The 21,109-nt window shown below is 42.8% G+C and overlaps 2 protein-coding genes across 8 annotated transcripts; both read right to left on the bottom strand.

Moving 5' to 3' along the window:
- Window positions 1–851: 851 nt before the first annotated feature.
- On the bottom strand, window positions 852–7,830 carry stau1 (staufen double-stranded RNA binding protein 1). 5 transcript variants are annotated; one of them, XM_079266243.1, is made up of 15 exons: window positions 7,658–7,830; window positions 5,712–6,071; window positions 5,322–5,443; window positions 5,066–5,222; window positions 4,782–4,938; window positions 4,486–4,657; window positions 4,289–4,384; window positions 3,941–4,153; window positions 3,712–3,855; window positions 3,437–3,583; window positions 3,252–3,327; window positions 2,834–3,150; window positions 2,596–2,718; window positions 2,164–2,243; window positions 852–1,605 (listed from the first exon to the last, which is right to left on the bottom strand). In XM_079266243.1, exons 2-15 carry the CDS (start codon window positions 5,902–5,904, stop codon window positions 1,518–1,520), a joined length of 2,085 nt encoding a protein of 694 aa, XP_079122369.1. In that variant the 5' UTR covers window positions 5,905–6,071; window positions 7,658–7,830; the 3' UTR covers window positions 852–1,517. The 5 variants fall into 5 exon arrangements, with proteins under 5 accessions (XP_079122369.1, XP_079122367.1, XP_079122370.1 ...); XM_079266241.1 differs by having other exon boundaries at window positions 5,712–6,026; XM_079266244.1 differs by having other exon boundaries at window positions 5,078–5,222; window positions 5,712–6,026.
- Window positions 7,831–7,982: 152 nt separating this feature from the next.
- Window positions 7,983–19,052, bottom strand: pbrm1l (polybromo 1, like). Of its 3 annotated transcripts, none has more exons than XM_079265649.1 (30): window positions 18,987–19,052; window positions 18,479–18,653; window positions 18,271–18,368; window positions 17,953–18,100; window positions 17,712–17,861; window positions 17,406–17,522; window positions 17,251–17,319; window positions 17,044–17,142; window positions 16,877–16,962; window positions 16,658–16,749; window positions 16,355–16,571; window positions 16,126–16,267; window positions 15,904–15,989; window positions 15,459–15,738; window positions 15,242–15,344; window positions 14,260–14,899; window positions 13,344–13,564; window positions 13,054–13,239; window positions 12,720–12,877; window positions 12,367–12,609; window positions 12,107–12,252; window positions 11,863–12,020; window positions 11,389–11,572; window positions 11,093–11,288; window positions 10,793–10,991; window positions 10,626–10,697; window positions 9,599–9,727; window positions 9,147–9,211; window positions 8,744–8,948; window positions 7,983–8,401 (listed from the first exon to the last, which is right to left on the bottom strand). In XM_079265649.1, the coding sequence occupies exons 2-30, from the start codon at window positions 18,617–18,619 to the stop codon at window positions 8,238–8,240; spliced, it is 4,794 nt and encodes a 1,597-aa protein (XP_079121775.1). In that variant the 5' UTR covers window positions 18,620–18,653; window positions 18,987–19,052; the 3' UTR covers window positions 7,983–8,237. The 3 variants fall into 3 exon arrangements, with proteins under 3 accessions (XP_079121775.1, XP_079121776.1, XP_079121777.1); XM_079265650.1 differs by having other exon boundaries at window positions 16,658–16,740; XM_079265651.1 differs by lacking the exon at window positions 9,599–9,727.
- Between the last annotated feature and the right edge of the window lie 2,057 nt (window positions 19,053–21,109).

Raw genomic sequence — 21,109 nt, 5'->3', positions numbered from 1 at the left:
TAACATCTGTAATTTAATTATGTACCAGAGTATTGTGCTGTCTTATGTTTGCATAAAATAAAATGATTGAAAAGCACTACGCTAAACACGCTGTGTGATGAGATCAAGTGATTTGTGTGATTGTGTTCTTTTAAATTTCACAGGGATAAAAATAAGCAAATGGAGTAATAACGCTGATGAAGGTAGAAATGTAATGATGTTAGCAGTGAGTAGGGGGTATGACAAGAGAGGCTGTTATCAGAAGACAGCACCGACACAATAAAGATTAATGACAGCACGAAACGATCTTCATGCAAGGAAGCAAGTATGACTGATGATAAAGCATTTCCTTCAGCACTGTTTGAAATGTCTCGTCATAGTCACTACGTCCCAGAATGAGCTCGTGTTTGGGCACGAGAATAAAAATGAAAAACATCAAACTTTTGCATAAAAATAATATTTACATGTTTCTTGATTTTAGCTTTGTATCAAAATGAATCACTTTTGATTATGTGACGTAAATACCTAGCAGCTAAATTCTTATGAGAATGAAGGCGCTATTTTTATTTTAAGAACTCAAATAATAATCAGAACTTAGATTTGATCGGAGGAATCACCATCAGAACTGATCAAATTTAAAACGATACACAAGGCTGCATTGAACCCTAGGGCTGAGCAATGTCTTAGATTTTTATATATTAATAATATATTTCACAATATGGCAAATGCATAATAAATAACATCGTAAATAATCAAATTGCTGTTGAATGCATCAATAGTGTTCGACAGTTATAGGTTGATAAATGCCAATAAATGATCCAGCAGCTACTAGCAGGTGAAGAAAAAGACAAGACAAGCAAAGTCTTTGTTGTGTGCACATCTGCACGTTAGTTTAATTACCATGGGGAGCGGAGAGAGAAGGGAGGCTGACATAAGGGAGGGAAGTGGAGTATCGGAGAAAGTGACGCAACAGGGAAACGTCCCCGTTCACACACGGCAGAGACAACTTCACATCACATCACATGCTACATTTAGTCGCAAACGCTTCCCAGCCCTACATGGTGATGTCAGTAACACTTCACTCGTGGTTGTTGATATAAAGCACTCTAGGAAAATCAACAGAGGTTCGTCAGCTGCACCGAGACAAGGAAGAGGTCCAAACCGTTACAACGTGTTGTTAGATGAACTAAGCGGGGGATGAAACGTAAAAGACTTAAAAACAAGAATGAGAAGGTCACACAGGAGGAAACACAGAAGAGAATTCACAGTTCATTGCTTCCTTTTTTTCTCCAGCAGGTTAAACCCCTCAACTCATTGACTAGAATGCAGCAACTCTTTCTACGAAGCAACAAAAATAAATACCGTGTACAATTAAACAAAATCAAGCGGAGGATTCTATTTTTTCCTTTTCAATCTTGTTTAACTGTGAATATTTAGGAACGATGAACATGAGGAGTGATGGTTTAGAGAGTCTTCTAAAACTAATAACAGTGTCTGAGTTTTCTCTCGTGCTTTTACAGACAACCAAACCTGCTCATCTAAACAGTGCCATCCAGGCTCTGTGCCAATGTGCTTGAGTTAGCCTGTTTGAGGTGCAAGTCACCCTCCATGTCCTGCTTGCCACACCTGTAGAAAACAAGACACATATAGTGTCACCGTTAACAGTTAATCAGTCCCAAAATATTCCTTTCGTGGCTGTGTTCGCGTGCACCAGTGTCAATTCATCTTGCTGTATTTAATTGAATTCATAAATCCCATAGAAGTATTTATATGTGTAAACTATCCTGTTTACACAACGAACAAAAAATATGCAAAACACCCAAAACACCCAATGCAACCGGTGGCCATGGGCCACGTTGAATGCTTGAAGCTGTTCCTGGCCTACGTCAGTGCTTTTAGTCCTCAAACAACATTGTTTTATGAGCCTCGACTACGACCACAGTTATTAAACAAAAGCAAAGCCTTCGGTTTATGTTCAGAAAATTAATAGATTATCTCCCAAGGTTCCCTGGGAAACATGCAGCACTTGTAAAATTAGTAGAGCACAAGTGACAACACAACATCTCCATTTTATGCTGATTGAAGTGTTTATTCTGATTATTCATTGTGGTTATTAGAGGAAGGAAGGGCTTATTGTAAACACAGCTTTAGGTACGTCACGAGACGCTGTTTGCCACGGCTTACCGAGAGACCGGTCCATTTCCTGTCCTTTCACTTGACTGCTGGTCCCACTCCGAGAGCAACTTCAATATATTCAACGCGGCCTGAAGAGGTGAAGAACAGTAGAGGTTACTGCAGTGGCCCGGAGGAACGATGACAACAAGTCCTTTCTTCCATCTGCTGTGACCTTTGTCAATAACATCCTGTTAAACTAGCCCCCCCCCCCCCCCCCCCCTTCCACCAACACACACCTCAGAAGAACACTCGTCACTTTAATCACTGCCATTTATGTTTTAAGATGGTGTCGGGCTGCAGCTATCGATTATTTTAGTATTATTTAGTAATAGAGTAGTCTATTAATTAATTCCAATTAAATAATGCCATGAAGGTTGTTACGGTTGTTAAAAGAGTATTAAGCCGGAACGATACATGTTGTAGTTTTTTGCAAAAACTCACCATATCATGACAGGATTCTACATCTTTCCCAATCCCATGACTGATGAGCGGTGGATGGGAGGAGCAGTTAATGAGTGATACATACTCGTTTTTATTGTTTTGAGGAAAATCTTTGTAGTCCACCTGCAAGCAAATAAAAAATGTATCAATGAATCTTCACCTGTTTTCAGTCTAAATCAAATGCATGCTCAAAAATGGCCTCATTGAATTCACCCAAGGAGAACACGCCGTCAGTTACCTGCAGGCTTTGCACCGATGACAGAAAGCTGAGCTGTTCTGAAGGCCTGGTGAGGGGTCCGTGGGGAAGTTGGTTGAGATTATTTTTGTTCTTCAGGATAGTCTCAGCAGTCAGTGAAGTCCCAGCGTAAAGCAGCTCGTTGGCAATCATGGCAGTGATGGTGGCCTTGCCCGGGTTGGGTACAGCTCGACTGTGGTCCTTATTCTGGGGTGCTGGGAAGACCCCGACTGCTTGAGCCACTTCAGGGACCATGGGCAGGATTCCTGCAGGCAGCTGCTGGTGGCTCAAGTAAGGCAGGCGGAACTCCTCCTTGGAACCTTCAAAAGGAAAAGCACATTTATAAAGAGTGCATTAGCACAACGGCAAGAACTACACAATATGGCCACTGCCAAATATTTGCGTTCAGTCGATCACTTACTCAATGCCACCTCCTCTACAGAGCCAGGCTCAAAAAAGGTCACTTTGCGCCCATCACCAGGTTTTTTCACCGGGGTCTAAATATATATAAAAACAACATAGAAGGAATGAAAGTTTGTCACAGATATCGAATCTTTCTTGTCTGCCATGTTCACCAGAAATGCTTGACAAAAGGTGCAGCAGTACCTTTTCATCTGTTTTGAGTGCCGGTTTCGGGGGCTGAGGCTGAGGCACTTTATATCCCAAGAGCTCCAGCATTTTCTCTGCTGCGTTCCTCTTGGCCACCTTCTTACTAGGTCCCATTCCTTCGCCAGTCTGGCCGCACACTGTCACCTGTACCACGAAACGGCCAGCGATCACAGAGGAAAGGACAGGACGGGTGAGATATCCACGAGGAAAGGCAGAGAGAAACATGAGACAGATTTTGCACAAGTCATGTTGACGGCATGCCGTTGAATCACCTGCATGACGAACTCCCTGCGCCGAGGTAGACCTCTCTCCGTCACCATGCTGTACTCTGGTTCCTTCTCCTTCTTGGCCTGCTGGATCTGAGCCAGGCGGCTGATGGGATTCATGCCCTGGCCATATTCTGGGCTGGTCTGCAGCTATTGGCGTGACAAATGAATCGTTACTCAAAGAGTCTTTACGTCTGTACCGATTATACGTATTGCAGCTCACCGGTTGCATTACCTTAATGATGGATTTTGTTTTCTTTTTGATGCGTGGCAGTGTCTTTTCCACACTGGGTATATGAGGTAGCCTCCTCAACTCCCCCAGCACTGCAGCTGCCGCAAGCTTCTTGGCAATTTTTTTACTTTTTCCTTCGCCCTCTCCAGCGAACTCCCCGACTGTAACGCACACTACAAAACTCTTCATATGGGGAGGGCCTTCTTCCTTTAAAACCTGGAAACCAACAGAGACAAATCATGATACAGAGGAGCATGCGGGTTCTATTATTATTATTATGCATTTTGTCTACATATCACTGAACTGACGTATTCCTATGAACATTTACCAAAAAGAAAATGCATAAATCACCTCAAAGTTGACAGGTAAATTGCGTTTCAGTGCAATTTCAAACACTTGACTGATTTCTGATTTGTTGAGGTTCTCCTCCTCGGGCTCTCCATTCATCTGTCGAGAGGAGAACAATATTAAAGAAAGAAAATCCTGAATGAAATTGCACAATGGCCTCCGAGCAATATTTCATGCTGAGCGTGCGCTTCTTTTCTCACCACTGGCAACTGTTGCAATATTGGCTCCTTATGAAGCACTTTCAGGGCCTTAGCAGCAGCTTCATGTTTGGCCAACTGCCGTGTGCGTCCCTTTCCAATAAACTGCTGGCCTCCGATGGAAAGCTCCATATGGTATATTATTGGTCCCACTGGAGGAAATGGGTAATAGTACCTGGACACACACAAAAAAAAGAGGGGTTTTTTTCATCTCAAAATCAAACTTCATAAAATATTCCATAATCAGAAGAGAAATGGAAGAATGTCTTCTTTTATATTTTCCAAGAGAGGAAACTCACTGTTGCATAGGTCGCTGGTAAGGTCCCGGAGCCCGGACGTTGTAATTGAAGTTTGGTGGTCTCATCCCCGGATATGGGTCGATGGGTTTATACATAGGCTTTTTACCAAGCTTCATACATAGTGCATTTAACTCCATGGTGTGTGTCATGCCATCTGCTGTAAGGCCAGCACAAAGAACACCAACAAAACCAAAGATGAAACAACTACACGTGAGAAAACTCTTTTGTGCTAAGTGTTAACAAACATTGGAAAGAGAGCAACAGAGCCAGTGGGATGAGCCCACCTGGGTTCTTGCCTGTGTTGCGGGGCGTCCTCACGGTGGGCTTGGGAAGTGTTGTCTCAGTGAGGGCCGATGCAGCGGCAGAATGCTGGGCTTTCTTGATGCTGGTCCCCTCTGCCTCCCAGTGCTGATCTCCCAGTGTGAGCCTGACTGAGAAAATCTGATAGCCGCGGGAGACAGGAAATACAATAGATTGGCAAGAACTTGTGACACCACACAACAGCATTGTTCGTCTGTAAAAGAATGACTCTAAAAGTACCTTGGAGTGAGCTGGTCCTTGCTCACACAGCAGCTTATACTCCGGTTGAATCTTGTTGAAACGGGCTAACTCATTCACCAAACACATGGGGGTCTTCTCTTTAGGGTTTGCCATGTTAGATACTGTGACAAAGCAAAGAAAAGATCCAAAATACTCACAACTATGATCGTGACTACTAAAACAGGAGGGCTGCTGCTCGTCCCAAAGTCTGTCAAATACACAAAGTGTCTTAAAAAGAGGCGCAGGGCTTCGTGAACCTTTTAAAATAAGAAGCATACAACCTTAAATATTTCAGATGGCTATGGTATACAGAGAGCCCTCCAAATGTTAGTGGCTAGACAAAAAAGGTACTTTATTATGGCACCAATGAAAAACATGCATAAAACAAACCTGTGGTGGTATTATAGGGAGTGGCTGAGCCTGCAGGGAGAGCGGAGCTCCTGATTGGCTGGCTGGCGCTCTCCGAGGGTAGGGTGCCTGAAGAGCAGGGGATGCTGTAGCAAGGCTGTGGCTGCCCCAGCTGCAGTGGGGCGGAGGCAGCAGGCATGGGGCTAGCCGGACACTGGAACTGGAGCTGGGACATCTTCGTTGGTGTAGCTTAGTCAATCTTAGGCTGAGGTCGAGATGGGGGCTTTGTAGTGCAGCAATGGTGAATGCCGAAGTGGGAGGAACTGTTGACCGAGGAAGTCTGAATGTAAGCGCTGCCTGGAAAGTCGGGATGTAAGATAAGTAACGAAGATGTGCCCATTTCTACATATGAAGAAAAGAACATCAGTTTCTATTCATGTGGAGAAAGAAATGCATCATCACAGACACTGGAGCCTCCAGCAAAGTTGCCTGAACCACATTTATATTTATGGACAAATTAGTTTCCAGATTACTGGACTTGCGTTGTGTTTGGATTGTGGGAGGGAATCAATGAAGAGATGTAGAGAACATGCAAAGCCGACAGAAAGGAGGCCTCAGCTGGCTAACCTGAGCCACCAGATGGCTTTTGGTTGTGCAGCAACACCTCGAACCACTGAGATTCTCAGGAGGCTTTTGCACCCTCGAACTGAACTTTACACCTCGAGAAGATACATTTGGCACCTTTAATCATCACGAGTGTTAAACTGAAAATAGGCCCATATGAATTTTGACGTGCTAAATGTTTCCTTATACAATAATCCACTGACATGATTTTCGAGACCGCAGTAAAAAGTCCAGAAAAAAAGCATTATATGACAAACAGTAGCAGGATCCGCTTAAACAAACATTCAAATGCTTGTGTTGGGCTCTGGTTTCTGCACTGTTGTTGTTGGTCAATGTGTCTATCCTTTTAGATATATTTAAGATATTAAGATATTTCATCTGTGGCAATACTGAGCAGGAGTATCATGAAGGAGTTCACGTTATTTGTTTCACTGTGACTTTTATAGATTACTTAATTTAAAACAAGTTCAAACAATATGACAGCAGTGCAAGACAAGATGACACCTCTGGTAGCTTTACACATCTGTAAATAACAACACTCTGCAGGTCTCATAATACTGTATATTATTTTCTAGAGATCTGTGTGCAGGGTCCCAACACAGGACGACACCCCTCGTGCCAACATTGCACGAGGACAACCACACAATGTAACACGACGTGTTGACAGAGACAACGTTAGTCCGGTTGTCAACACAAACAACTCTGTGTGTGCTCGTCACAAGCGGCTCGGTTGGGAGGCGTCTGTCAGTCTGGGTGTTGTGGGGCCCTTGGAGCCTTCGCTCACATGCGATTTAATTAAAATCCCAATCGACTGCTTTTAGAACGTACCGCATGCTGCTAAACATTGACAGTATAAATAAACGTACACATTAGTAAAACGTCACCTTCAATATGCCAAAATCAACCAGCTAGCTAGCTAGCTAGCTGTTACATCATGGAGCTTACTCTTCCCCACATCATTGAGCTTGTATGCTCCATGATGATGAGTAGACCATCTGTGTGAAGATGTCTATGCAGCAGACGTTAGCGGTATGAAGACAACAAGCTGTCAATAAAAGGAGGCCGACAGGTAGCTTTGCAAAGCTTCCCCAGAGGACCACGTTAGCCGACTAGCTCAACTGGGTGCAGTGGCAAGAGGGTGGACATAACGGGACCTCTGTGAAAAGGATCCTCAACACTTAAAAGGTTGCAGCAATGGAGTCTCGAGGAAGAAGGCACTCACAGCAGTACTTGACACTAGTTTACGAGCTAGTTAAACGTCTCATATTAATTCACAGGGCGTCTGGGAAGAGCCGGTGAAATGGCTCGCTAGCTAACGTTAGCCAAAACCCCCGACAAGTCACTGCCAAAAAAATAAACCTCACCTCGTCGTTCCTTTTGTTCAGTTTTTAAGTTACTCCATAATACACGTTGATTCACTACAGTTTGCTTTGGCTACTGGTCAGTTTTCTGTGTTATTTATATATCAAAATGCGGGCGGAGAGGAGGTGGACATTGGGAGAACAGGGCAAACACTAAAGAGAATGGCTCTGTCGAGATTCTCTCTTCGGGAAGTGACATCAACAGAGAGGAAGTACTTCCAGAATACTGCAGGACTATCTGGTGAAGAGACATCGCGTTCTTCATATTATCAGAAGTGCAAAGTAAGGCTTGGAGACAAACAATGGGGACAAACATTATGAACAGGGTGTTGAGAATTTTATTTTGGTAGTATCAATAAGCCAAAAACAACAACAGTGGGTTTTGCAGCACACTTAATTCCGTGGTGTAAGAAAAGAAAATGCACACACAAATACCGGTAACTATGAAGCTCATTATATCAGCTGATAAATATAAAATTGATCACGATTCACTATAAAATATTGCTTCTATCGTCCTTCCTAAACTCCATAGCTTGAGGATAAGAGCAGTGGGTGAGCTGGCTATAGTGGTCATTCCTACAAGTTACAGGTTGTATCCCTGACAGATGTTCAGAGAGTCTCTCAGCATCAGGTCACGCAGGCGCCACAGTGCATCCGCCATGGTCGTGTGGGCTCCTTTGCTCTTCAGCCAGTGTGCCGGCAGCCGGCTCTCCTGCTCTTTGGTCATGTACGTATCACGCCTTTGAGCTGGGATGGAAACACAGGGTTTGAGAAGTTATTTTATAAGAAAATGATGCTCATTCGTGTGAGGAGGATGATGTTTCTCCTTTTGTTTAAGCACGCAAAATCAAGAGGCACAAGAGCTGATTATGCTCAGTCAGCAAATAATGCATTACTTTGCAGATTACTTTTGCTTCTATCATGTACTGTTCCTGATTTACATGTAAACAGTAATTCTATTTCCATTAATAGCAAAGATATTTACAACATAAAAACAGGCTCTAATATGGTGACTTTAGCATCTTAATAACTAAGACATTACGAGGTAGTAATGCATGCACGCTGAAAAGAAGACTTAAGGAACACCACCTTTGAGCGTTTGGTCCCACTTGCTGACGGTGGTAGACTCTGAATTCAAGCCCTCAATGTACTTGAGGTAGGCCTCTGAGTGGAGCACCCTCTGGGTCTTTGGTGGTGGAGCCACAAACATGGGAGTGGTGGGCTGCAGGTGTGAGGGCGGGCCTTGTCCTGGATATGGTGGGGGAGCGTGCGGTCCTGGGCTGAACATGCCAGGCTAAAATACAACAATCAAAATTACCATGTGGACAATATGTGGAATATTGAATCCTAAAAATAATAGGATACAATAAATGTGTTATACATAACTAGCAACAAGGCTTTCATTAGTTTATTTACACATTCTTCAGTGAAAAAGCAGCATGACGGAATTTCATATTAAGTAGAAAAGTATGTTTTTAGGACCGGAGCTCACCTGTTGCATAAAGCTTCCTTGTGTAGGACTTCCTCCCATACCATTCATACCAGCGCCCATCATACCTGTTCAATGACAATATTTAGTTTCTGTGTATTTAATAACTCATCCTGGGTTGCTTTATGTTAAGAACTACCACAATGTTTTACAATGACTTGTGAAATTGTTGCTTTTTGTATATCAGGTGAATACTAGTAGCGTGGTTTGTTTTCACATGAATTACATCTGTAAATGTGAATCCTGTATATTTCAGGTGTGGCATATGAGAACACTTTGAGAGAGGTTGTTGGAGACCAGAGTGCTACGACTGCTCAGTGAGTAGCTCAGGCAGTGCAGCCTGTGGACCAGGTAAACCCCTCCAGCAGGAGAGACACGACTGGATGGGACTGAGCTGGTGTGACTAGGACAGTGGACCTTACCCTGATGAGGCATGCCAGGGTACCCAGACATACCTTGCTGGAGATGGTGATGAGGCAGGAGGGGCCCCCCTGCAGGGTGAGATAGCATTGTGGCCACACTCAACAAGCCCTCATGGGGGCCCTGCATGGGCATATAAGGTGGGCCGTAAACTCCCATCATGCCTTTAGGAAGAGTGCAAGGAGAGGACAACATATCCATGCATAAGTGACATGCAGCTGACTCTATGATAACATGCACTACTACTGCACATTGTGGCCCCTTTCACACATGCACCTTCAGCTACACATGCTCTTGTAATTATGTTTGCTCAGGAGTGGTTAGACAGCGACAAATGTGCAACTCTAATGGACATAGAAGCAGCAATATTCCGGTCTAAAGCTGGCAAGATGTTACCATTTTCTTACTTAATTATGGTTTAAATATCATGATTTACATCAATCCTCTGGGTAGACTGTAAATTCAGAATGGTCATCTTCTGTGATATACTTTTGGTTTTTGTTGTCCAGCTGTGCTGACAAAAATCTTCCTTATCCAGGAGAGCCATGCAATGTCATAGGAGACTTGCATTAGAGACCAATGTGTGAACAACAGAAACCACTGGCTCAACCAAACAACCGGACCTGATGATGCTAAAGGTTTAGTGTGCGTAAGGGGCAGAAAATACAAACGGGTCTGAGAATGTCAGCAGGCAAAACAAGCATTTAGGTTAAATGAAATGTTTAAAAGTTATTCAAGGTTATGAATAAATCATGCAGTCAATGTCATGCATTTCCCGATGTGAAGCTAGTGATAGTAAAATAAACATAAAACAATGTGAAAAAGCAGTAAAAGAAAACCGTTGCTTTAAGAATGTAGTTTTGAGACAAATAAGTTTCAAATGTTAGAAAATTAAGAGGATTATGGTTTTCAACAGTCCAGCCTCATTTCCCTGCTGCCTTGTTGTCAAACACTCGTGCTGCCTCTGAGAGGGGTTACCTGACACAGGTGTCACGGTCTGGTTTATCATTCCCATAGTGCTAGGCGAAGGTAAAACCCCAATCAGTGACCCTACGAGGGTACCTGCTCTTGGGGACGCTTGCTTCTGTGGTGGTCTGTCACGCTCTTGCTGATCCACTATTTTGGCTGCACGTTCTGAAAAACAAACAAATAATTGCCATCTTGACTTCCGCACTCTCTCTCTCTCACACACACGCGCACACACACACACACACACAGCTTCTTCTCACCTTCATATTCAGCTTTCTTGGTAGCCTCAAGGTTCCTCCACTCGGTGCCCACGAGTCGACTCAGCTCCCCAAAGGAGAAGTCTGGGTGTCGGGCTTTAATGACCGCACGCATTTCACTGCTGAACAAGATGTAGCCGCTCATGTTGATCTTCCTCTTGGCTCCTTCCTTCTTAGATAAGCCCTTTACCTTCGGAGTGGACTTCATGAAAAGATGAGAGTTAAAACAAAGTTTGTCTTAATTTAGAATTGAATTAGAACACAGGGTTTGAAGATGTGTGCTTCCTGGAGACGTATGGGTACCTGAGGAGTGTATGGCACGGTATCCGTATCGCTTGCAAGAGGGGTTTGCACCTGAGGCATAGACGGCGTCTGTGGAGCCTCGTCGTCGTCTATGTCTTCCATATCCTCATCCTCTACGTCTGCCAGTTTGACCTCAAGCTCGTTGATCTTCTTGTCCAAAAAGGGCGACGCTTCCTTCTGTGGCACCATCAGTTTCCTACGCAGGATTAGCAGCACAAGAGAAAACACAAACAGAAATTCAGACTGGGCAAGAAACGGCTTTGAATCAGAAACGGTGCTCTGCCCGACTGACCGACCTGAAATAGAAGATCTCGTCCTCCACCACTTTGGAAGAGTAAGAGAAGCGTTTCAGACCCTTGAACTTTTTCATCTGCTTTTCTGTGTCGATATAGCGGCTCTCGCACAGCAGCACATCCTCTTCTGAAACCTCGGTAGATCTGCATGACAGGTAGTCCTTAAAGGAGGACACCATACATTTGCCTGGAGAGCAGAGGGTGAGAGTAAAAACGTGTTAGCATCATACATTGGAAAAAATGTAGCCGTAAGGAAAAAAAGGCAGATGAATAAGAGTTTGACATTTCAGGTAACAAGCTTCTATGCTTTCTGGTGGAGCGTGGTGTACTGCTGGTTGGCGACTGACAGATGTGAGAGTGATGTCAATGTTCGTATTTAACTCGCTGCCAGATATCTTAACTTGTTTCCCACAACGTTGAACTCTTCCCTTAAGTGGATTAACTGTGATGTGTGAACAGAAGTTATTAAAGCAGAACCTGTGACACAGGAAATGGGCAAGGTCTCCTCCAGATGGCTCAGAAACACTTCTCTCTTGTAGAACATCTTTGTGGGTTCGTGGTCCGTTTCCTCCGGGTGAATAAAGATGGGCCCAAAGAAGAAAGTAGTTCCATTCTGAACCCACAGCTTCTCTATCCTGCAGCCCAGTGAAGAGAGCCATGTTACCAATAGTTAATAACTCAATAATAACTCTAAAGAGGCAAAAAAATAACTTTCACCCACCTGGCAACCCGGGGCTTTGACAGACCATGTGACTGGATGTAAACACAGTCTCCCACTCTAAACCACATGTTGTTGTAGTGTAACTGTTCATAGTGCTGACAGCCGGGATCAGCTCCACTCATCTCCGTGGGGGCATCTTCTCTCTCCTAAACGAATAAACATGGACACACAGAGGACTCACGTGTTATTTATATTGTGACAAATATTAACAAATTGCATATTGCCATGTCATAAGCCTAGAAAACACAGTGTCACCTCACCTTGTCAATAAAGCCTCCGCTGCCTGCATATGAAATGGTCAGATTGTCATAGTCCGGCTTGGCAAACATGGAAGCGACACGGACAACAGGCAACGGCACCTCCCGGGAAACAAGTTTCACAGAGCTCACGGGCACGGCCCAGATCTTGATCTTCTTGAATGACTTGTTCCTGCCGGCGTAGCGAGATTCACAGATGAAGACATCCTCTGCTCTGTAGCCCTCGGGTTGCATTTTGAAATAATCCTAGATACCAAAAAAAAAAAAAAGAAAAGCCACGATAAGTTGAACAGATCCTTGAGTCAAAAGAAAACAATGTTTTATGTGTGTTATTTAGGTTCTATAGAAGGTCTTACCTTCACAAACAAGACCACACATTTGCCCAGAACTTTACTGATGGACACTTTGTTGTAGTAGTCACTCTTGAAGACCTCCTTTTCCAGAAACTTGCGTGTCGCCAAGTGGAAGGTTTCACTTGGCCTGTAGAACCAGCAGCCGTAGAGCCACTTCCCACCTTTACACACACATAAACAAAACAAGAAAAAACCTCAGTATTTATTCAGAAAATAAAAACATCTTATTCTGTCATAAAAGGGTACAAGATTAGCTGTTTATGATACAGTTTGCATAATGATGTCTGAACTGTGGCCAACTGATTCCGATGTATTTCTTGGTGTGTTCGTGTGTTACCTGCTTCATCCTCCCACAGGCGTTCGATACAGACAATGTGGGGTTTCAGGTTGGGCTCTGACGGCTCCACATACACAAAGTCTCCCACATGGTAGGTGATGTTCTCAAAGCTGCAGTCCTGAGTGTACACACGCTCAGACTCAGACTGACACGACTCTCCTGGCAGGTCCTCTGCTTTCTCCCCCTCTTTAGATGAGAAATACATGATGATTTCATATTAATACCACGTAAAAAATTTAGTACATTCGTAATACCCGTTTAATACGCCACATGTGATCATACACACTCACCTTTGTTTTCCTGCTCCTCTTCCTCAGTCTTTAGCTTGTCCTCCTCAATCTCTTTGGGAATCTTCTCCCTCTTTTCCTGCTCCACGTCGCTGTGCAGGTGTTTGGACGTGTAGTTGAGTGAAGTTGACTGCAGAATCTCTCCATTCTTGCATAGCTCATCCCTGATCTTAATAAAAAACTGCTGTAGCTCCACGGCATCCTCAAATATCTCAGAGTCAGTCCTGCAAATGCAAAAAAGGACAATACATAATCACTTTTGAACACAGTTAAGCTGCTTAATAGAGAATATTACACTGTTTTAGCTGAAGTATGCTGGTATACTGAACAGTTAACAAGTTCGATACTTACAATACAATCTTGTAAAAGATGTTAAATGTTGTCTTCTAAATTTGGACCAAACTCACCAGCTGGACGTCATAAGATCACATCACATTATCCAAATTATGTTTGTTAACAGTAAAACTAAAGAAAATGTGAATAAATCTGAAGTAATCTTGAAGTTATATCAGTAATCATTTTGTACAGACATTGCAAAAACATATACAAGTGGGGCTGATGGCAGATGGAGCATGCTTATCGTTAAATTGTATTAATCAAAGACTTTGTAAGAAGGATTGTAGTTGTTCTGGTCTCAGTTTTACAGGAATCTCACAAAAAGACGATTTCAGTTTCAATGTAAAAGGCAGCGGCCCCTTTTCTCTTACAGAGATCAAAAATACTTTTTTTATTTAAGTTGTGCAATCGCATACTGGTCCAAATGTCAATGTGATTTAAAGTTTAAAAAGGTAAATGGCCCAATGCTGTTTCAATGAAACATTATCTGTTTTCCTTTTGTTTTGTTCCTAGAATGGACAAAACAAAACCACTTTATTTTCAGTGAAATAACTTTTAGACTTTTAAAAATAAGCTGATGTACCTGTGGAGCCTCCTTGCCTTCTCCAACACTTCGAACATATGTTCCTGGAAGACATCCAGTCTCCTGTAGTGGCCTCGGTCCACGTTCATCCTGATGACATCAAAGTTTTGCGGTGGTTTTTCGGGGGCGGCTGGATCCACAGCGGGGATCTCCGCCAGAGAGTCGCTGTAGCATCGGCCCTCTTCGTCCTGGTGGCCCAGCACGGACACAAACAGGTTCCTGATCAGCTCTCGCACCAGATGTCCCACATTAGGAGATCCGGAGTCCTCGCCTCCCTCCTGTTGCTTGCGTGTCTCCAGCAGCACCCGGTGCAGCACCAGAGCATCCCGATAGATCAGAGACTCTGGCTCATTGTAAATGCAGGCGTTGTTGAACATGAGAGCGAAATCCTCGAACAGGGTTTCGACGTCTTGGTAGCGACCGGCCGCCATGTGGCTTCGGAGGCGCTCCATGTCGATGGGTCTCTTGATGGTGGCATAGTAGTCGGGCAACTCGGCGCGAGATGGCAGACGAAGAAAGATTGTGCTGAGACGCCGACCTCGGCGGTCGGTGAAGTTTCGCACGGCGTCGTAGAGCTCGTTTAACCTCTGTTGAAGAGGGGTGAGGTATTTGGACTTCTTTGGAGAAACACCAATCTTTCCTAGATACACAAATACACTTAAGATTAGACAGAATTGTAAGATTAGACAGAATTGTAAAACCGAAATGTAACAGCTGCACTCAATCAAGTACAGACCTCTGCAAGAGCTAATAGTGAGGCCATTATATGCACAGTTGCCGCTGTGCCAAGTGGAATAGAAGTTAGTTTACAATAATAGATTAGCTTTCATTTTAAGTTAATTTTCATACTATTATAAAATGACTGAAACCATTGAAGGTTAAATTAAATTATGTTGGAGTACATTTTAAAAAAATAGTTTGCGATGATGTGAAGTGCATCTGATTTTAAATTGGCTAAAACATGGAATATGATCAAACTTACTTAGTTTCAGTTTGGGAGATCCCACATCTTCCTCAGGAAAAGGTCCCAACTCCTTACGCTTGTCCTTCAATATCTTCTCCAGAACATCAGCATCGTTATACACCTACATTGATGCCCACCACAACAACTGTTCGTATCAGAAAAATGTAGCTTATGCCAACATTGTTAAAATAGCAAAGATTAACATTCCACATTTCAAACTGAATGCACCGTCTACCTGAGATCCCTCCTCGTTGTAATGCCGGGCATTTCGGAACATCAACCTCATGTCATCCATGTAAGCGTCCTCTGTCGCGTAGCGTTCGCTGCGGACGTTGTGCTCAATGGTCTTCAGGTCCATCGGCTCCAGGATGACTTTGTAGTAGTCGGGGTAGTCCTTCTTGGACGGTTTGAACATAAACAGATCACAAAGACGGCGATTGGTGCCCGCCTCCCTAGACTCAGTCACTGCGTCGTATAAGTCCTTCATTCGGTTCTTTTTCACATTTTTCTTGTGGCTTCAAAAGAATCAAAGTAGAATATGAATGAGCTTGGCTGGCAACCCAGACACAAAGCTGTATTTGTTGTTAGCTAGCAAACTTCAGATTCTTATTTTTTAAGAGAAATAGCAATGAGTCTACAAATCATTGAAAATCTGAAGGGAGAGAGAAAACCCGGCATACCTTTTCTTCTTGATGCTCCCGGCATCAGATGACAGAATGCTGTCTCCATCCTCATCGTCCCTCCTCACAAGTTCCCTCTTTTTTGCCTTTACCAACAGGAAGATCAGGTGGACATGTCAGTAGACAAATACACTCATTTCTGAAAGATGCTTCATTTGTTTCTTACTTTACTTTCATTCTTGGCCTCACTAGAGTTAAAACACCTTCTGCAAGAGTCCTTACCTGCAAGATCTGCTGAAGCCTAAATGCCCGTTTGTAAATGCTTGAGTTAGGCATGTTGTAGCGCTTTGCATTCTCAAACATCAGAGTGAGGTCAGCATCCATCTGCTCCACACTTTCATACTCGCAGTTCTTCATTTTTGCCCTTAAGAATAAGCAAAAGGTTATTATGGACTTGCTAATCTGTCATTCTGCCTCTCAACATGATATCTACCGAGTCATCACTACTTACCGAATCTGCTGCAGAGCGATGGGTTGTTTGATCTGCTGATAGTAGTCGGGGTACTCCCTGCGAGAGGGCAGGTGCTGGAACGGTTCAGAGAAGACCTGGCCCTGGTTGTTCCTGGCACCCCTCACGGCTTCATACAGCTGGAAGATCGGGTTGCTCATCTCCATGCTAGAACTCTGACTCTCAGCCTCCGACTCTCCCTCGTCGTAGCAGACGGAGCCTGTAAACATTTACACGGTGAACTCTTGTTTTTTTTTTTTCAAACACAAGGTAGACTTCTCTGTCGCCTGAAGCGCTGATAATTACCAGAGAGCACCGGGTCGTCCTCATCCTCTGAACCACAGTGGAGAGCTACGCTGACGCCAGAAAGTTGATCCCCCTGGCCGGACCTGCGATTTCTAAATAGTAACAGTAAATACAGAAAGACATAAACTGTGTAGGTGCTGTTTCTGAGAATAAATTGTTGGTTTGTGTTTGAGACAAAAAATAAAACACAAATAGAAGTGTCTAATTGTCGTTTAATACCTGATGCGAAGACTAGATTTAGTCGGTTCAGCGTGTTCAAGTTCAGTCTTCCGCTGGATGAAGACTTTCTTTATGGTGTTCGCATCCTATACAATAAAAAAGAGAACAATTGTTAATATTTGGGATGTTACATCTTGTAAAAAATATAATCAAGAAAAAGAGTTTACCTTAAAAACCTGAGATCCTGGTTCATTGTACGTTTTGGCATTTTTGGCCATCAGGTCGATGTCCTTGGACATCGCATTGACACTTTTATAGTATCCAATCTATGCAAATAACATAAATTAGTGCTGACTATTAAAACAAACATCAGGAAGTTCTGAAATCAGTCATTTTAAAGATGAATGACGCACGACAAAGCGATCGGTCATTACCTGAATTCTTTGAGCGATCGTTCTCAGATCGATTGGTTCCTTTATGATGGCATAGTAGTCTGGGTAATGCTAGGAAACACAGACAGGCCTGTAAATGTCAAGAATTAACTATTTCAGGGCACAAATTGAAAGCTAAAGAATCTTGGAGGACTCACCATTTTGGAAGGCAATTTCTGGAACAGTTCACTGACATGACGCCCTGAGGGATCAGCATGTGACACTAAAGCCTCCAAGAGTTGCTCAAACAATTCCTTCAAATTGACAGTTGAGGTCTGAAAGACAGATTTGCATAAATTGGTTCTTTGGAAATAGTTACTTGTTACAACAAACATGAATTTCCAAAAAAAGCATCAATCTAGTCAATACAAAAACAACATACATTTGTAGTGACATAGTGGTTACACACTTCAGTCAAACAAGCAGGCAAGGCAACTCAACAACACATCTAAAGAGGAACTGACCTCATCTTCGGTTGACATTCCTGGATTATCCATCATATCATCACCATCTTCATCGTCCTCATCTCCGTCCCCCGGTTGCACAAACTCATTCCTTGTTTGCAAATATAATCCCCACAGCTTGCATGCAGCTTGATACTCCGCAGTGTCACTCTGAGTAGTTGAACAGGAAAGGAATTATGGAAATGAAAAATGGTTCTACTACACCATATTAAAGTGACAGATATACTTTAACAGTACTTACCTTGTAGAACGATTTGGCATTGTTGAACATGAGCTGGAAATCTGCAGTGAGCTGCTCCACATCATTATAATCTTCTGACTTCAGTTTGTACTGAATTTTTGTCATATCGATTGGCTGGGACACTGTTTCATAATAATCAGGCTGATTCCTGAAAAAGAACAAGAATAATCAGGCTCCACTGTAAGATCTGTACGTGTGAGACCCGCCCACAAGTCAGACTGTCACATTTCATAAAGTACAGTGTATCTTCTTGGACAGGTCCACACAATATTCTTTTTAACAATGTTAGGCTCTATGCTGGCCTTTGTGTTGCAATACCTTCTCTTTGGTACCCTTTGGAAAACTTCACTAAGTTGCCTCCCTTGGTCGTCCTTGTGGTCCCTGACAGCATTGAACAGCTCATGGCATACAGCAATCTAAAGGGAACGAGTCATGGAAATCAAAAAAGTGTTCACACATATAAAATAAGATGTCACATTATTTTGAAGCGGCAGTTGTAGTGATAGTATAAACCACGTGAATTTACTGTATCTACAGGAGGGACATTTGAGATTCTTCTTCTTTTTCTGCCACTTCCAGGTGTAGAGGAGGCATCGTCCAAGTCACCGCCTCCACTGACGCTGCTGGAGGGGGAAGTGGCCCTTCTCCTCTTGGAGCTCGCTGACATCGCTAGCTTGTTTAACAACAGGCTAGCCCGCTAGCTGCGAACAGAGGTTAACGTTATTGTGGACTTTAGTATGATTGACACGCGATTAATTCTAGTTAAAGGGAACATTGGTCGTCCATCTCGCTATTCACATCAAGGCTAAAACGGGAACAAGAGCAAACTCGACCTGCTAGCGTTAGCACCGCTTCAATGTATGAAACAAAGCAACCAGGCGAGCGGCTGTTAGCTATCTATGTTAGCATCTTATCGTATCTTGCTTGCCGCTTTTCTAATAACGCAGACAAGTTAAATATTCTAACGTTACCAGAAAGCACATGCAAGATGGGATGATTAAACATATAAAATTACTTTCAAAAGCAAATCTTACTCAAAACGAAGCAAAGTTCGCCGTAGATCCCTGAGCAAAAATGTGTAATGGTTAGCTAGTGTTGTTTGAAAACTTCTGCTGCCCGGAAGTTGAGGTTGTTTTGCGTTTGTGTGTAGCAAAGGAACGCGCCACAGAAAACAGTGCTGCCCCTTCAGGGCAGGAGTAGCAATACACCCAACGTTGTTGATACACAATAAAGAAGATACACAATGAACAATAAAAATACATGTTTTAGTGTCTATAATGTTCGTAGCCCAACAAGAGTGCTAGTAGTACTAAAATTACAGTATTTTTTACGCAGAATTTACAAGGGAGCTGTTAAGCACTAACAACAACAATAATAACATGTATTTATATACTGTAGCACAAAACAGTATATTAAAAAATGTTCTCGTTTATTTTTTAAGACAAAGTGCTTTACATAAATAAAAATAGATCAAAACAATGGCAAACATGTGTTATGTGATACATGTGTAGTTTACAGGACAAATGAAATAATAGAATAAATGTAAATATATCAAAAGCCGATTTGTAAAAAAAAGAGTCCTTGATAGAGTTTTAAAAGAGCATGTCAAATTATATAAATGTAATATTTTCTAGTTTTAGTTCTACATGTGTAAAACAAATTAGTTGATTGTGCTGGTTTACTGTATATGGCAGGAAGGAGTTACATGTTGAGTTAAAAAAAAACTCTTTAAATCTTTGACACATTTTAATCTTCAGAGTCTGGCTATACAAATGGGGTCAGAGCTCAGATGTTGTGCCTCACTGTCTGATGGCATTTTTATTGCTGCAAAGGGGAGCAATGTTTGACCATGGTCCGAAAATGATCAAACTGTTGGGTTAATAAATATATTTGCACGCTGGCTGTGGCTGAAACAGCTTTAGTTAATTCAGGGCACATTTGAAGTGTTTATATACAGTCCACTAATCTAGTTTGTATACGTTTTTGTGGACACATTTTCAATAAATACACAAAAAAATACAGCAAATTTTTCATATGACTGTAAAAAAGATGGTGAATATAGCTTTTTGTATTTTTTCGTGCTAAATGCACTTGTATTTTGTCCTATATTCTGTTACTTAACATTAGGCCGGCACGCCTCTGCTGGGCTCTGTGACCTGTGGCGGCCAACATCCAGGTGTTGATGCTGTGAGAGAGCGAAGCAGGGCGTTGCATCAACACTAGTGGGAAACCCGAGGTTTACTTCTCTGCAAGTGCACATTGGGCAAGTGCACATTGGGCTCCATAGGAGTGGTCTCACCGACGTCACGATCTCCTTAGTTACGAGGTCGGTCGGCCATGTTGGAGTACATACAGATCCTACATGGCGGCGCATAAACAAGGAAGTGCGGCGAAAATACAATACTTTGAATCACTGGATAGTGCATCAAAGGTTCGCTACCTGGCCAAATTGAAGGTTATTGGTAACTTGGATCCCTATACGATGAGTGCAGATCGTTTCAGTGCCGATCCTACTTATCTTCCATCGGTAAACTACGCCAACATCTACACGTATCTCGTGAACACCCCCAGTCCTTACACAAAAGACGAGCTGGAGTGCTACAAAGGGCTCGACGCTTATAATCAGTTTGTCAGTGGATGGGTCCGAGGCGTCAAAGCAACGGTCGTCGACAATTCTCATCTCGTCATTGGAAGGGTAAATATATACAGATCTGGTCCGATATTTAGCAATATTCAATGTTTACTCGGCGCAAACAGACACGTGTGTTTGTTTACATTGTACGTGCATGTCATTGTGTGCGTGTGTGTAGGAATTCACTTTCAACTAACTCCTAACTTCATCCCCCCCCACACACATATATATATATATATATATACATATATATATATATATATACATATATATATATATATGATCCGACGTTAAACTCATATCAAGCAATGCTGAGGCTGCATCTCTGTGTTTCGCCTGTTGTACACGCTCGACACGTCTCTGGTACCGACTGCTGTCACGGGCCGATGAAGCTTCGGTAACCTTCTCATGTCCAAGTTTAATTTATATTTCCTTTATTAAATACTGTTCACAAACGAATTAGTAAATAAAATCACTGACCACTTATAAAGTGATCCGCACATACTCTAGTGTACGCCAAATTCC

Source organism: Melanostigma gelatinosum (genome assembly GCF_949748355.1).
Source record: "Melanostigma gelatinosum genome assembly, chromosome: 3".
In the NCBI taxonomy this organism is placed as follows: Eukaryota; Metazoa; Chordata; class Actinopteri; order Perciformes; family Zoarcidae; genus Melanostigma; species Melanostigma gelatinosum.
This window is presented reverse-complemented; position numbering and strand designations above follow the sequence as displayed.